Raw genomic sequence first — 12,726 nt, forward strand, 5'->3', positions numbered from 1 at the left:
TATAATGATCCTTTGGTCATCTTATCCTGGTGTGTATTAAAATTTTGGTTAGTTTGTCAGTTTGGTTAGTTTGTCAATCTTCCAACCAGGCATTCATTAATTTTTCAACGAAGGTTAAGATTTTGACATGGAGCTGCCACTTGACCGGGGGTAAGAATTCTGAGATTAGCTGGGGCGAGTGGGGTAGGCCTCACTGAGATAGCAGTGGGGTAGTGCTTTAGTTTCTTGTTAAAAGTGCCCTTTAAGCACCTCGTGGAGCTCTGCCTTGAATTTCCTGCTTTTACCCATTTTTAAAGAGAAGCATCTATGGCAACAAAAGACATCCAAGGCCAGAATGTCATGGGGAAGCTCTTTTGCTTCAAATGGCTTAAGACAGAAAATCTAAATGAGAACATTCTGGCAGTATAAAGGAAGGGTCAGAGTGGCCCAAAAGCTTCAGGTCCATTCATCGTTTTAGAGAAAAGAGAAACACAGACACGAGGCACACAATTTTTTCTTTATGAGGAAATTCAGTCTGGTCACATTGTCAGGAAAAATTTGCCCAAACTAGTTTCTACATTTTTTTTTCCACTTATAAGTCTCTGAATTACAAATTGAAATGAGTGGTCTACACTCAGTGAAATGACCACCTCACATATGCCTTTGAACCTCTACAGAATTGAAACATAATCTGTTAACATTAAATATATTATATGTGAAGCTACTACAGATGATGTAAACAGTGGTCCACGGGTTCATTATTTTCAAACAGGGTGGAATGTAATATACAACATTCAAGTAAAACTCATTGAGTCATTGATTCACATACACATTATTTCCGTATCTTTCTGAAAGCCAAAGAGATCTACGAGGATGACAAGAAAAGACATGTAGGCAGATGGAACTGTTCTCTCGCTTCTAAAAAAAAAAAAAAATCGGGCTTCCCTGGGGGCACAGTGGTTGAGAGTCCGCCTGCCAATGCAGGGGACACGGGTTCGTGCCCCGGTCCGGGAAGATCCCACACGCCGCAGAGCAGCTGGGCCCGTGAGCCATGGCTGCTGAGCCTGCGTGTCCGGAGCCTGTGCTCCGCAACGGGAGAGGCCACAACAGTGAGAGGCCCGTGTACCGCAAAAAAAAAGGAAAAATATAAAAATCAAACACGTCAGATTCAACCCAGTCATACAGCGTTGGTTTCGAATATACTTCCAAAATTTGACATTTGTGCATTTCCGTTATTTGATTAGTTGATTCAAATGATTGAATATAAAGTCAACAAGTGCAAGGTAAGATTGATATCTTCATAAGAATGTAAAATAGAATAAATTTCAAACTCAACCGAAGAAATCCACCAGCAATACGAAAGCACACAGCTGTTGACAGCAGGGACCTTTCACAATTGTCTATCACTCTGACTTCCGGGAGGTGTATGAAGGAGCTTTTATCCTACAATGTAAAGAATTCATCATCTACTTCAGGTCGCCTCCAGCCTGAACTGGGCAGGAAAGTAAACTGTCCTTAATATTTATGAGTCATTTTCTTTTACAGTTTAGCTTCAGAGCTTTTGTGTTTTCTCAACTCACTACTGAGCTCTCCTTGATTTGAAACAAGAGCAGGATAAAAATTCAGTATTTTAAACAGATTTCCTTTTCAATGACTGACAGTCAGTATACTGAACATCTACTCTATGCCTAGCGGTGCTTTTGAAAACTCTGGGTGAGGGTTGGGATATTGTCTTTGAAAAAACAGTGACTATAAAAGCTACAGGAAGGGTGTTTCTGTAAATTATACCATGATTCAAATGTAAGGGGAGGCCACCCCATGTGCTGTGCTATAAGTAGCAGCTTGACTCTAAAAGGCTAATGTGCATCGTTAAAAGGTTTCTGTCACCGGTCGACCAGGACCAGGATATTCCTTACCAACTTGGCTACACCACACTTGCAGTTGGTAGGATCCTCTGAAGATGTTTCTTTCCCTACTTTATAATCCCTTGTTAAAGTACACGCGCCGTAATTCAGGATGGGTCTCTCGGATCCTGGCTTGCAGCTCGGCCTCCAAGCTTGTCACAGACATGGAACTGGGAGAAGAGAGAAATGATAGACAGGGTCATTCCACGGGCAGAGGTGGGAATTAGAACCTGGAGAGAGGAGAGAGAGTAGCCCCACCCACCCCCGTGACTGGGGCAACAGAGTCCTGTTTGAAAAATGCTTCACGTGCCCAGAAAACGAGTATCCTGTTCCTCTCAGAAAACTGTCACTAAATATCAAAGAAAGGCCAGAACCCAACACTGAGATACCCTTTTTACCTCTCATCTTATTAAAAGCCTTAAAAACCACTTTTGCCAGCAAGGAGGTATGGTGATGACACTCTTAGACCCTGATGGTATTGGAAAACAACCTGTGGTCACGCCACTTCCCAAGGAAAACAACATAAATGTTCATCATTAATGAAAAAAAGATATATGCACTCAGTGGAATTTTTTAGCACTAAAAGGTTCACTTGCATTAATCTGCTTTTGCCCATTGTATAGTAAAACATACTTATTCTAAAACTTTCAGAAAATACTAAAAGGTATGAGAAAAGACATCTCTTGTTGTCACACTACTGAGATGACCACTGTTAGTGTTTGCTTTATGCATTTAAAAATGTACTTGAATGTTTTATATGCGCATATGTATTAAGGGTGAAGAAAAACTGTCCAGAAAAACTGTGGACATTTTGTTATTGAAAGCAAGGCGTTTGCCCCTTTCCTGTTCGCCCATTTCTGTTCCCCTCTAATCTTAAAAGAACCTAATTACAGGGATGAGATCACTAGGCAATTAACCTAACTCCTGACTTGTGCTGTCCTGAATGCACACCATGCCTTGTCTAACCTGTTGATCCTTTTCCTAGATAAAAAGAAGAATGAAGAAGTAAGCAGTTAAAAAAATGACTAGCTCTCTACCCCCCACAAATCCCCCTAAGCAATCCCGCAGGCAGATCATGTGGGCAAGATAACATCTGAAGAGAGAGTCAGCCAGTCTGCATGCAACGGAAAATGATGCAGAATCCAACCTCCTGCCTCGATCGCTGAGATTCTTCCCCCTCCATTTTTCCCTTTAAAAACTGTCATGGCTGAGCAGAATCATCAGAGCTGGTCTCTGGGCACAAGTCCACCAGCTCCCCAGATGGCCAGCTTTTATGATTAAAGCATCTTTCCTTTCTACTGACACTTGCCTCTTGAATTATTGGCTTCTGTGCGGTGAGCAGCCGAACCTGGGTTTGGTAACACTATATAATTAGTCTTTTAAAAAGATTTGTTCTTTAATATAGTTGAGATGTGGTAAACTACGAGGTAAAAAAGGTAGGATATAGTTTTATAAACAAATGCAAAAAAGAGAAAAATTATGAATATAGAGAAAAACTAGAAAAAACCACAATGGCTATTTTTTTCATATAGTGGGAACTTGGGTAATTTTAAAATGATGTTGATGATGATAATGATAATGGGTATGACTTAGTACTCAGTTTTTGGGTCAGAGATTATGCAGTTTAACCCTTATAAAAACCTGGCAAGTCAGGTATTATCCTAATTTTACAGATAAGGAAACTGGAGGTGTAACTGAGATTTGAAGTCAGATCTTTCTCAATCCAAATGCCATGTTCCTACGTCACCGAGTGCAAGGTCAAGGGCTAAACACATATTCCAATGCGATACACTAATGAAATAAACATTTCTTATCTTAAGCCCTGAGATTCTGGGATTTGTACAATTAAATAGGTATGAGTGCTCCTCTTTAGGAAATTCATCTGTATTGGGCTTCAGCAGAGGTTCTGAAGGTCCCGCCCTCTTCAAGGGGGGCTTAGCTATAGGCATCAAGGTGATAAAGGTTCCCTCTCCTTGAAATTTAAATCCCCAACTAAGAACAGTGGGGGTCAAAGGCAGAAGTGAAAGACCAGATAAAAGATGGATTTTTCTATCAGGTAGAGGGACCTGATGAAGTTAGTTCTAGAACAGAATACCTCATCCCAAACCCACTGTGAAAGCCTAGGGCATTAAAGGCCATATGTTTGGGGCCTGCTGGCCCATGAAGGATATTACAAGGGCAGGAGTCTGGTAACACAAACCACAGCAAAACAACAAAATGCTGCTCCTCTGTGCCTTGATGTTAGAATAGAAAAAAGCTGAAGCCTTAGATTTATGTGATGCTGATTTAATGTCTGTCAGTACAGTTCTTACATCAAAGGCAGGATTCAAGGGCAGCTTGTGATGAAAGACACATGCACAATCAAGCTTTTAAGGCAAAAAAAGAAAAAAAAAAAAAGAAAAAAAAAACCCAAGTGGGAAAAAGGGAAGCAAATATACCAACCACCAAAGCTAAGTGCATATAACTGCTGTCCCCGGGGGTGGAACTTAAATTCGAATATATCTGCATTATAGATGCATTTGCCAATGGATTGGACAACGAGCCATATTTAAATTTTTATAAGAGCAAATTGGCACCAGAGTTAACCTGAGTCTTACACAAGAATAAAGAATTTTCAAATGTAACAGTAGCAGGTAGAAAAGAGCTGGGCAAAGAGAATTTTGATATTAAACAGACACGCATTTGATTTCTGCCTCTTATCTCTTCCTTTTAATTAGAGGCTTGGCTTCATTATCTTTTTGAGACTCAACTTTCCTACTAGTGAAATGGACCTGTGTCTTCAACTGGTTTTTAGGATTAAAACGCATGATCACGCTGAAGAATAACAAATACATACCTTTTCTGAGGAAACAGAGCACAGCACAGAGGTGTAGCAAATACCAAACTTAAAAAAAAAAAGAAAAATCAGAGCATTTTTGAAATGGTCGACTTTTCAGATTCTTTTTCTATTATTTTACTTTGATAACAATCCCCTTTCTTTCTTTCGAGTATTATGCTGCCTCACAAAAATGTGTCCTGTTTGTATAATTTTACTACCAAGGACTGCCAAAATATATATTTTTTAAATCAAAGAGATAAAAGGAGTTTAAAAAAGAATCACACAAATAGCCCCAAATGTTGTAGGTTTCTCTAAAGACAGCTTATGTCTAGCTAATGACTGGGACCACAAGTTCCAGATGTTCTGGGATGGTCTCATTTTCAAAACGTGTGTCCCATATTATCCCTCACATTTCATATGCTGTATATTTATCTTAAAAAAAGAAATTAATGACATCAAAGTAATTCTACTCACCAGAAGCCAACTAATCCAACTTGAATAGGCGCGCTCATCCATGGGAACCTCTGTGTTGAGAAATAAATTATTTTGAGTACTTTTTACACAGGCTCTTAGAAACATTTCTTCTGCTGGTTAACTGGGACAGGAACCTCGCCACATTACAAGATCCAGCTGGAATGTAATTAGTGAAATGCAGGGGTAACACTGTAACAGCGTTACAGTTAGTCCTGACTTCCCTCTTCAATCTGTCCATGAATGCACATGCAAAGATTAAGCGGCTTCTCATTTTTCTCCCTTGTACATATAATCTGAGAGATGCCTGGTTATACGGGAGCTGGAGAAATCGTTACCACTTAGCTATAATTTCTCTCCTGGCTGGGGGTCTGTATAGCGTGGTTCCAAGGCTGGAAGACAAACAAAGCTGCAATCAAATCTCTGCCCTACCAGTTCATCCCCACTGTGGGAAAAGGGCACGGTCTCCAACCTTTGGTTCCTTCTCTGTAGAATGAGGATCACAACAGCTTCCTAAAACCGTGTGGGTGAAGATATGCCAGATAACATTCATAAAGCACCTAGTACCGTGGCCGTAACGTAGCAGAAACCCAACAAGGATCCCTCCTCCTCCTCTGCACCTTTCCTTTCTTGGTTTTGGCTGCTGTCGGTATGGCTAAAACTATTGCTGGCATAACAAATTTTTGCCTGTCACTTTTTTGTTAATGGAAATGAATGAGTTGGTTGGTCTTCTAGAGAATAAGTGCTATTAGATTTTTAGTTTTCAAAAGGGAGTTTTAAAAAAGCATAATTTGCAATATAAAGAGCAACGGAATATATAAATAAGGCCACTGAAACAGCTGCAACCAAGTTGTGAACTGGTTGTAATGAAATCAGCCAACTTAGTTAAGTGTCAACACAAGCTGTTAAAAGATCATGACCCCAAGGAGGCTTGCATGACAGGCATACCCTGGTCCCCGAGCAGACATATGGACATATGTTTTCATTTCTTCTAGGTAAATACCTAGGAGTGAAATGGCTGGGTCACATGGTAAGCATATGTTTAACTTTTTAAGAAACTGCCAAACTATTCTCCAAAGTGGTTGTATCATTTTACATTCCCACCACCAGGGAATGAGAGTTTCAGGTCCTCCACATCCTTGTCAACACTTGTTATGGTCAGTCTTTTTGATTTTAGCCAAATAGGCGTTTAATGGTAGCTAATGTGGTTTTAAACTTGAATTTCCCCAATGACTAAAGATACTGAGCATCTTTACACATGATATTATTTTATATCTATATATACTTGGTGAAATGTCTGTTCAAACCTTTTGCCCTTTTTTAAAAAAAAAACTGGGTTGTTTTCTTTAACAAGTATTGAGGACTCTTTATATATTCTGGATACAAGTCCTTTATCAGACACACGCTTTGCACAAATTTTCTCCCAGTCTGTTTCTTGTCTTTTCAATCTCTTTTTTCAAAAAACAGAACTTTAACATTTTGTTGAAGCCCAACTTGTCAATTTTTTCTTTTATGGACTGTGCTTTTGGTGTTATGTCTAAGAAATCTTTGCCCAAGTCTAGATCTCAAAGATGTTCTGCTATATTTTCTTCTAGAAGTTTGACAATTGTAGATTTTTACATTTAGATTCCATGAACTATTGGGAGTTGATTTTTATATATGGTACAGTCAGTTCCCTACACATGGCCCACATCCCAGGCAACCTGACCATCTACAAGTCTCCCAACAAGCCATGCTCTGTGTCTTCTCTGAACTTCTGCAAAGCAGATGTCCCTGGCCAATTGTCTTCAAGCCTCTGCCCACCTATGGCAGTTGGGGGCGAAATCTCTTCTATGCTCCCTCTGTGCCTCACGCTGTACTCACCATGTATTGGAACCATTTGCCCTGTGCCTCTCCCCACCACCATGCTATATGGTCCCTGAGAGCAGGGCCCAAGCCCTATTTCTCTGATGCCAGGACCTAGCACATTGCTTGGCATGCAACAGGCATTCAACAAAGGGCTGCTGAATAAAATAAATGAATGAACAAATAAACACTACATTCACACTCCATTAGCAGACAATCCTGAAAATCTACTGAGTAGACAGAGCCGTCCACTTTTATTAAAGAAAATATAAATGAACTAGAACTTAAGGAATGAGCAGCTCTTATCTGACCCAAACCGTATCAACTTTATTCCCAATGAAAGTGCCAGCAAAGTAAAAAGACCACAGGAGCTATTCTTCAAGAACACTGTTGGGAAAAGCACCAGATTTTAAGCTGTGAACTTTTTGGTTTACTGCAAAGATTTCTGTGAGTCACCTGCCCACAGCTGATGCTTTTTGCCAGCGCTCCATTTGGGAAAAGATAAAGCGTGGGGGGAAGGATGAGTCGTGCCAAAGGCTCCCCAAGCTCACGGTTTAAAAAAGCCAAGAACATTCAATTCATTTCATGTTTGCAGAGGAGTCTGGTCATATTCAAGGTAAAAGCCCAGATAAGTACATCCTTGCAGAGAGGCACATCTGGCCGCTGGAGCTGCGGGAACAATCAGAGGGCTAACCGACCCAGGCAGATGCCACCCACGTGGACATGATGAACGGCTGAGGAAATGACCTCTAAGCCTTTGTAAAAGGGCTCAGAAAAGCCTGCCCTTCCAAATAGCATGTGAAAGTGCTTTGCAGATGGAAACATATGGATAGGAAGATAAGCTGCTCTGCCTATGCTTCTGGAATGGCCATAGGTATCAGTGAAGTCCTACAGTCCTCACTACACGGGCAAAATGCAGTATTTCAGTGTAACAGCAACCCTGAATGTGGGAATGGGATGTTACGTCTGAGGAGCTCAACGTTTAGCCATTGCTTTTTCAAAGCATCATCCTCCACAGAGGTCTGAACGAGTTCAGCTGCAGCCAGACCCTTTGTAGCTAGTGAGGCGCTCGGACTGACCCATGAGCTACTCTGACCGCCTCCCCCAACCCTGCCCCATGGCCTCTGATGCCAGCGGCCCCTTCCAGTTCCACATGAGGCCCTTAAGTGGTGGAGTGGGGTGGACAGAGGGGAATCGAGGTGGCACACCTCTATATGATTATTGAAGGGTATGGTACCAAGCAAAGCTGAAAACCACAAACAAAAACAAGGGAGGAAAACAAAATATTTATTAATGTATTGTTGTGAAAACCCTAGGGCAGTGTGGCAACAGTGGCTAACTGCTTGTATCATTTGCTGGTTGCTTCACGGAAGAAAATGCCAGGCTGTATCTACAGCAATTTCTGTCTGTCCCAGCAAGAAAATGATGCAATATGCCCAGCTATGTCTCCTGCCCAGTGTTTGTCACCAAGATATTAGAGTAACCGTGGCAACTTTTCCAACAACACTGAGACCCCAGGAGTTCAAAGGCATGACAGTTGGGAGAGTAAAGGACCAAGTTCATTTCACATGTCTTCCCTGGTGACCTAACTCTTTAGCATGAATGTAGGTTCGAATGCAGACTTTCCTACAGAATTTCTGGAATCCCACACCACGATCAGCTCACATGTAGGCAGCCATGTGTGCTCAATATCCACAGCTTGGAGGGAGACTCCGGGGAATAATGTCCCACCAGCAGTGGCAGCTGGCAAGATTAGGCGCCTCCACTCCAGAGCCGGGCTGCTGACATACCTCTGCTTACTGGGTGCTGGGTGACGTTTGAGAGGCAGAGAGAAGGGGATGGGAAAGCTTCAATGGTGGGGACACTGCCACTGAAGGTGGCCTCCCAACTGCTCTCAGTCACCTGCAAATTCATGACAATCATATATTATTGATGGATTGACCCACACCTGCAAAAGTATTCCTCTCTTGCAAAAGTTCACTTTTATGCCAGACAAACTAACATGATGAGATGACAGTTTCCAAGACTTGTATCTACCCAGAAATCTGGTCTTGCTTTAAAAACCTGATTTTGCTTAAATTCCATGGGAGGGGGAAGTTGGGTTTATTAAACATGGTTTTTGATTCTCCATTGCTCCCAAAGTTGGCATGCCAATACCTTAAGAAATTAACAACCAGGCAAATCCAAAGGTTGCCTGGGTCAACATATGCCCTTGCAGAAAGACTATAATCCTAATGACTTATCAGATCAAGAGCCAGCGGAGAAGAACCCAGGGCATCAATTCCATGTCTGCAAAGTTATGGATCCACTGGATGGGTCACTTCCTATTAGCATCCTGGAGAATTATGTTGATGGCCCCCTTTCTAAGTTCATTGATAGGTTTTCTCCCTCAAAGCCTAAATTACTTCCCATAAGGAAAGCAGGGGTGGATAGAGGAAGGAGCATTAATTTTTTTTTTTTTAGATTATTTGAAAATCACTGAAATGTCAACGTTGGTGAGTTTTAGATGTTTACATAATTTAGTAGTTTTAAGATCTAGTCACTGTTCAAGCACATAAACTAATTCCTTGGCAGCTTTAAAGAGTTCATCTGTTTACATAATTTGGTAATTTCAAGAGCTAGTTCCTGTTCTAGTACATAAACTAATCCCTGAGCAGCTTTAAAGAATTCATCTTTTCTAAATTTTGCAGCAGAAACAGACTTCAGCAAAGCCTTTTCATGAATCCTCAAAATAAGGGCTTATCGAAGTAGGTAAATTATGTCAAATGAGGTCACATTTACATTTTGGTCATCACTAATAGCTTTACTGATTAAATCAGTGTAACTGTTTTATATTTTTGTTTAATCTTACACTTAAGGCTGTAGAAACCCTCACAGGAGATGGACAGGGACTCAGAGTGCATTTGAGGATGCAGTCTCCTGGAGTGGCCCGGGGGTCTGTGGATCGCCCCCTGGGAACATTCCCAGGAGCAATGGGATAGTTCAATCACTACAGAGCCACTGTGACACCCTATCTTGCAATTCACATTGACATGTAAGATTGCCAGAGGAAGAAGCTCAGGGAATATAATCTGCTCACGTACCCAAATCTCCCAAGGAAGACTGTGAGGGGGCTGCTGAAGAGAGGGTCCCCTTTCCCTCACATGGGGTTGGTGCATCGACATGCCAGTCAAATGAGGCACGCAACACTACTATTTTTTCAAAGCATACTTTCTTGGCTTATTTTTCTAAGAATGTGATTGTATTGAAAGTATTTAGTATTGGCCTTAATTTTCCTCCTGGAGCCCACAGGGTGAATATAGGTCAATGAACATTTACCTGTTGGACACTTAGAATTCTCCTAATCACAGAAATCATTCAGGAAGTGTTTGGTCTGTGAACCATGTCCTTTTTTCAAAGTCCGATACTGTCCTCTCAGTGTGAGAGTTCTGTCGCTAAGACCCAAAACAATTCACCCCAAGAGGGCTGCAGTGTTTACAACACACCTGCTCCTCCAGCAAGGAACTGGACCCATTCCTCCCCGCAGGTGTAATGGTGTCAGTTTCTAAACACAGCAGGAGCCAAATGAGTCACCCTATCCCACTCTTTCCTACTTGTTATAAGAACTGGAAAGCTAAGATGAAGCATAAATATGATTGCATTAAATCATAGAAGTTACAAAAAGAATGAAGACAATGCACAGAGATTTCTCAGTGACAGTTTCATCCTATAATATTTTCAGACCCTGAGGGGAGGCGGCTGATAGATTAATAGATTATTAGATATGATCATCAAAGAAAAATACATCAGGGCACTAAATTCAGTGTTCTGTGAAGCTACTACTCCAGATTATTTTTTCCTTTCTGATAGTATGTATTGGGACTTACAAACAAATCATTCCAAATTCACACCATCTCCTCATTATTACCTAGCTAGGGATCCGACTGATGACTACAATGAATGTGTACCTGGGTTATAACCTCTCAAGAGGAGTGGGCAGCATTCAATAAATGAAGATTTATGAGAGCTTTTTCAAATATCTGATATTAGAAATAAAATATTCCCTGAAGTGCCCAATTGCCACTGGCCTCACTATTCATGTGGGAAATATTTCAGTTTGAAGTCTGAAAACAAATTGAAAGGATTGAGATAAGGATGCGTAGAACTGGGGCTTACCTTGAGAAAGGCTTTCTTTTCCAAAGTGTTCATGATAAATGGAGGGATGGCTGGAAGTAAAGACAGATCCACTTAAATCTTCATGTCTATTTTCAGCTCACTATTTTTTTGTTTCCCCCAACAATTTCACAAAAGGCTTATGTTACTTTTAGGCTATTTTCACACTGGCAGAGTAAAAGTAATTGCAATAATTCTTTAAAATATCTTAGTGTTTTTTTAAAAATCCATTGTTTCCATTCTCTAGATTTTTGAAAACTAACACAATGCTCTTTGCCAGCCAGAAAATTTTATGATCTTGAAGAGAACTTTATATCTAACATTAAATATGCAACAGTACAAACATCAGGAACTTTTCCCTCCTATACCAATGAAACAAATGCAGCCTTCCCGGGGTGTCCATCCCACGTAGAGTCCAGTATAAAGATTCCTGCTTTGAGTCACGCAGACCACTTGCTAGCTGGGTGATCCTGGAAAACACTTCTCTGAGCCTCAGTTTTCTGTTTTCCTCATCTATATAACAGGGACAATTGTATCAAACTAGCCAGGATGATTAGATGCAATGATGCACGTAAAACATTGGATAGCGTTAGTTCATTTATTCATGATTTTTATCAGACTAAACTGTCACATCAATTTCAATATATCAATTACCTTTAGAGATTTCACTGGATAGAAAGATTGTGTTCCTTCTCCAGGCACTAAATAATGTTTAAAGTAACCAAGCCACTGGAAACAAATTTGTTGGGCTGGCTGAACTCCAAAGAGGAGAGTCATATTTCAAAATGGGAAAGAACAAAACCAAAAGCCCACACAGGGTAGAAGCCAGAATGGCCACCTTGATTTCGGCAAACTGGAAATCTGGGCTCAGCAGGTGTTCTGGGGTGGCCTCCCCAGCCTCCTCATAGGTTAGTGATAACGTGCTGGTCCTGGACTCAGGGGACTCTTGGCCTACAGTTCACGACTGTGGTTTCCACCATTCACTCACCCCTACGGTGCACACAACTGTCTCATGAGGGCACTGAGGTGCTTCTTTGTTAAATCACTTAATGGTGGTTAAATCAGATAACCAAATAGCTGGAGTGCAATTAGCTGGAATGCGCCTCAAAGTTTTCTTTCATGCCCTTTTCTTCAACTTTCCTTTGCCCACTCCTACTTGTCTGCTGATGAGCTTTCCCAGTGACAAAAGGAATTTAAAGGCAACAAAAAATATTAGTGAGAAAACCTGACAGCACTTGATTAAGTATGCTTCTTTTGACAGTTTAGTTAATAGCCAAGTGCTGTTTGCATTTGATTTAGACAAGGAAAGTAAACATACTCATTTCTCTCTGTAAAATATATATTTATATTTTTCTGCAAAGAGTTATGTACTCCCGGGCCCTCTGGTTTCTGAGTAAGTCTGAGAACCTTCTCGAGAGCCCTGGTCTGAGGGTAGCTGAAGAAGCCTTAGGAGTGGACCAGAGATTCTCAGAGGAACTAAATCACAATGGAGATTTTCTGCTTTTGGTCATGTTGAGTCCAAGCCCTATGGACAAAACTGAGTCACATATTAATATC

The 12,726-nt window shown here is 41.0% G+C and overlaps 1 protein-coding gene across 4 annotated transcripts in view; it reads right to left on the reverse strand.

Annotated features, from left to right (window-relative positions):
- Positions 1-475: 475 nt before the first annotated feature.
- The window catches only part of SFXN1 (sideroflexin 1), a 44,965-nt gene continuing 32,714 nt past the window's right edge, over positions 476-12,726 (reverse strand). The window contains exons 8-12 of one of the 4 annotated variants that reach the window (XM_060094927.1): positions 11,173-11,222; positions 8,808-8,919; positions 5,176-5,225; positions 4,720-4,767; positions 476-2,053 (exon numbers count right to left, since the gene is read on the reverse strand). In XM_060094927.1, the coding sequence (XP_059950910.1) occupies positions 1,991-2,053; positions 4,720-4,767; positions 5,176-5,225; positions 8,808-8,919; positions 11,173-11,222 (323 nt within the window). In that variant the 3' untranslated portion in view covers positions 476-1,990. Of the gene's footprint in view, positions 2,054-4,719; positions 4,768-5,175; positions 5,226-8,807; positions 8,920-11,172; positions 11,223-11,537; positions 11,683-12,726 lie in introns of those variants that run through there. The other 3 variants (XM_060094926.1, XM_060094928.1, XM_060094929.1) reach the window with 3 other exon arrangements.

The sequence above is a fragment of the Mesoplodon densirostris genome, chromosome 3 (genome assembly GCF_025265405.1).
Source record: "Mesoplodon densirostris isolate mMesDen1 chromosome 3, mMesDen1 primary haplotype, whole genome shotgun sequence".
Classification (NCBI taxonomy): domain Eukaryota; kingdom Metazoa; phylum Chordata; class Mammalia; order Artiodactyla; family Ziphiidae; genus Mesoplodon; species Mesoplodon densirostris.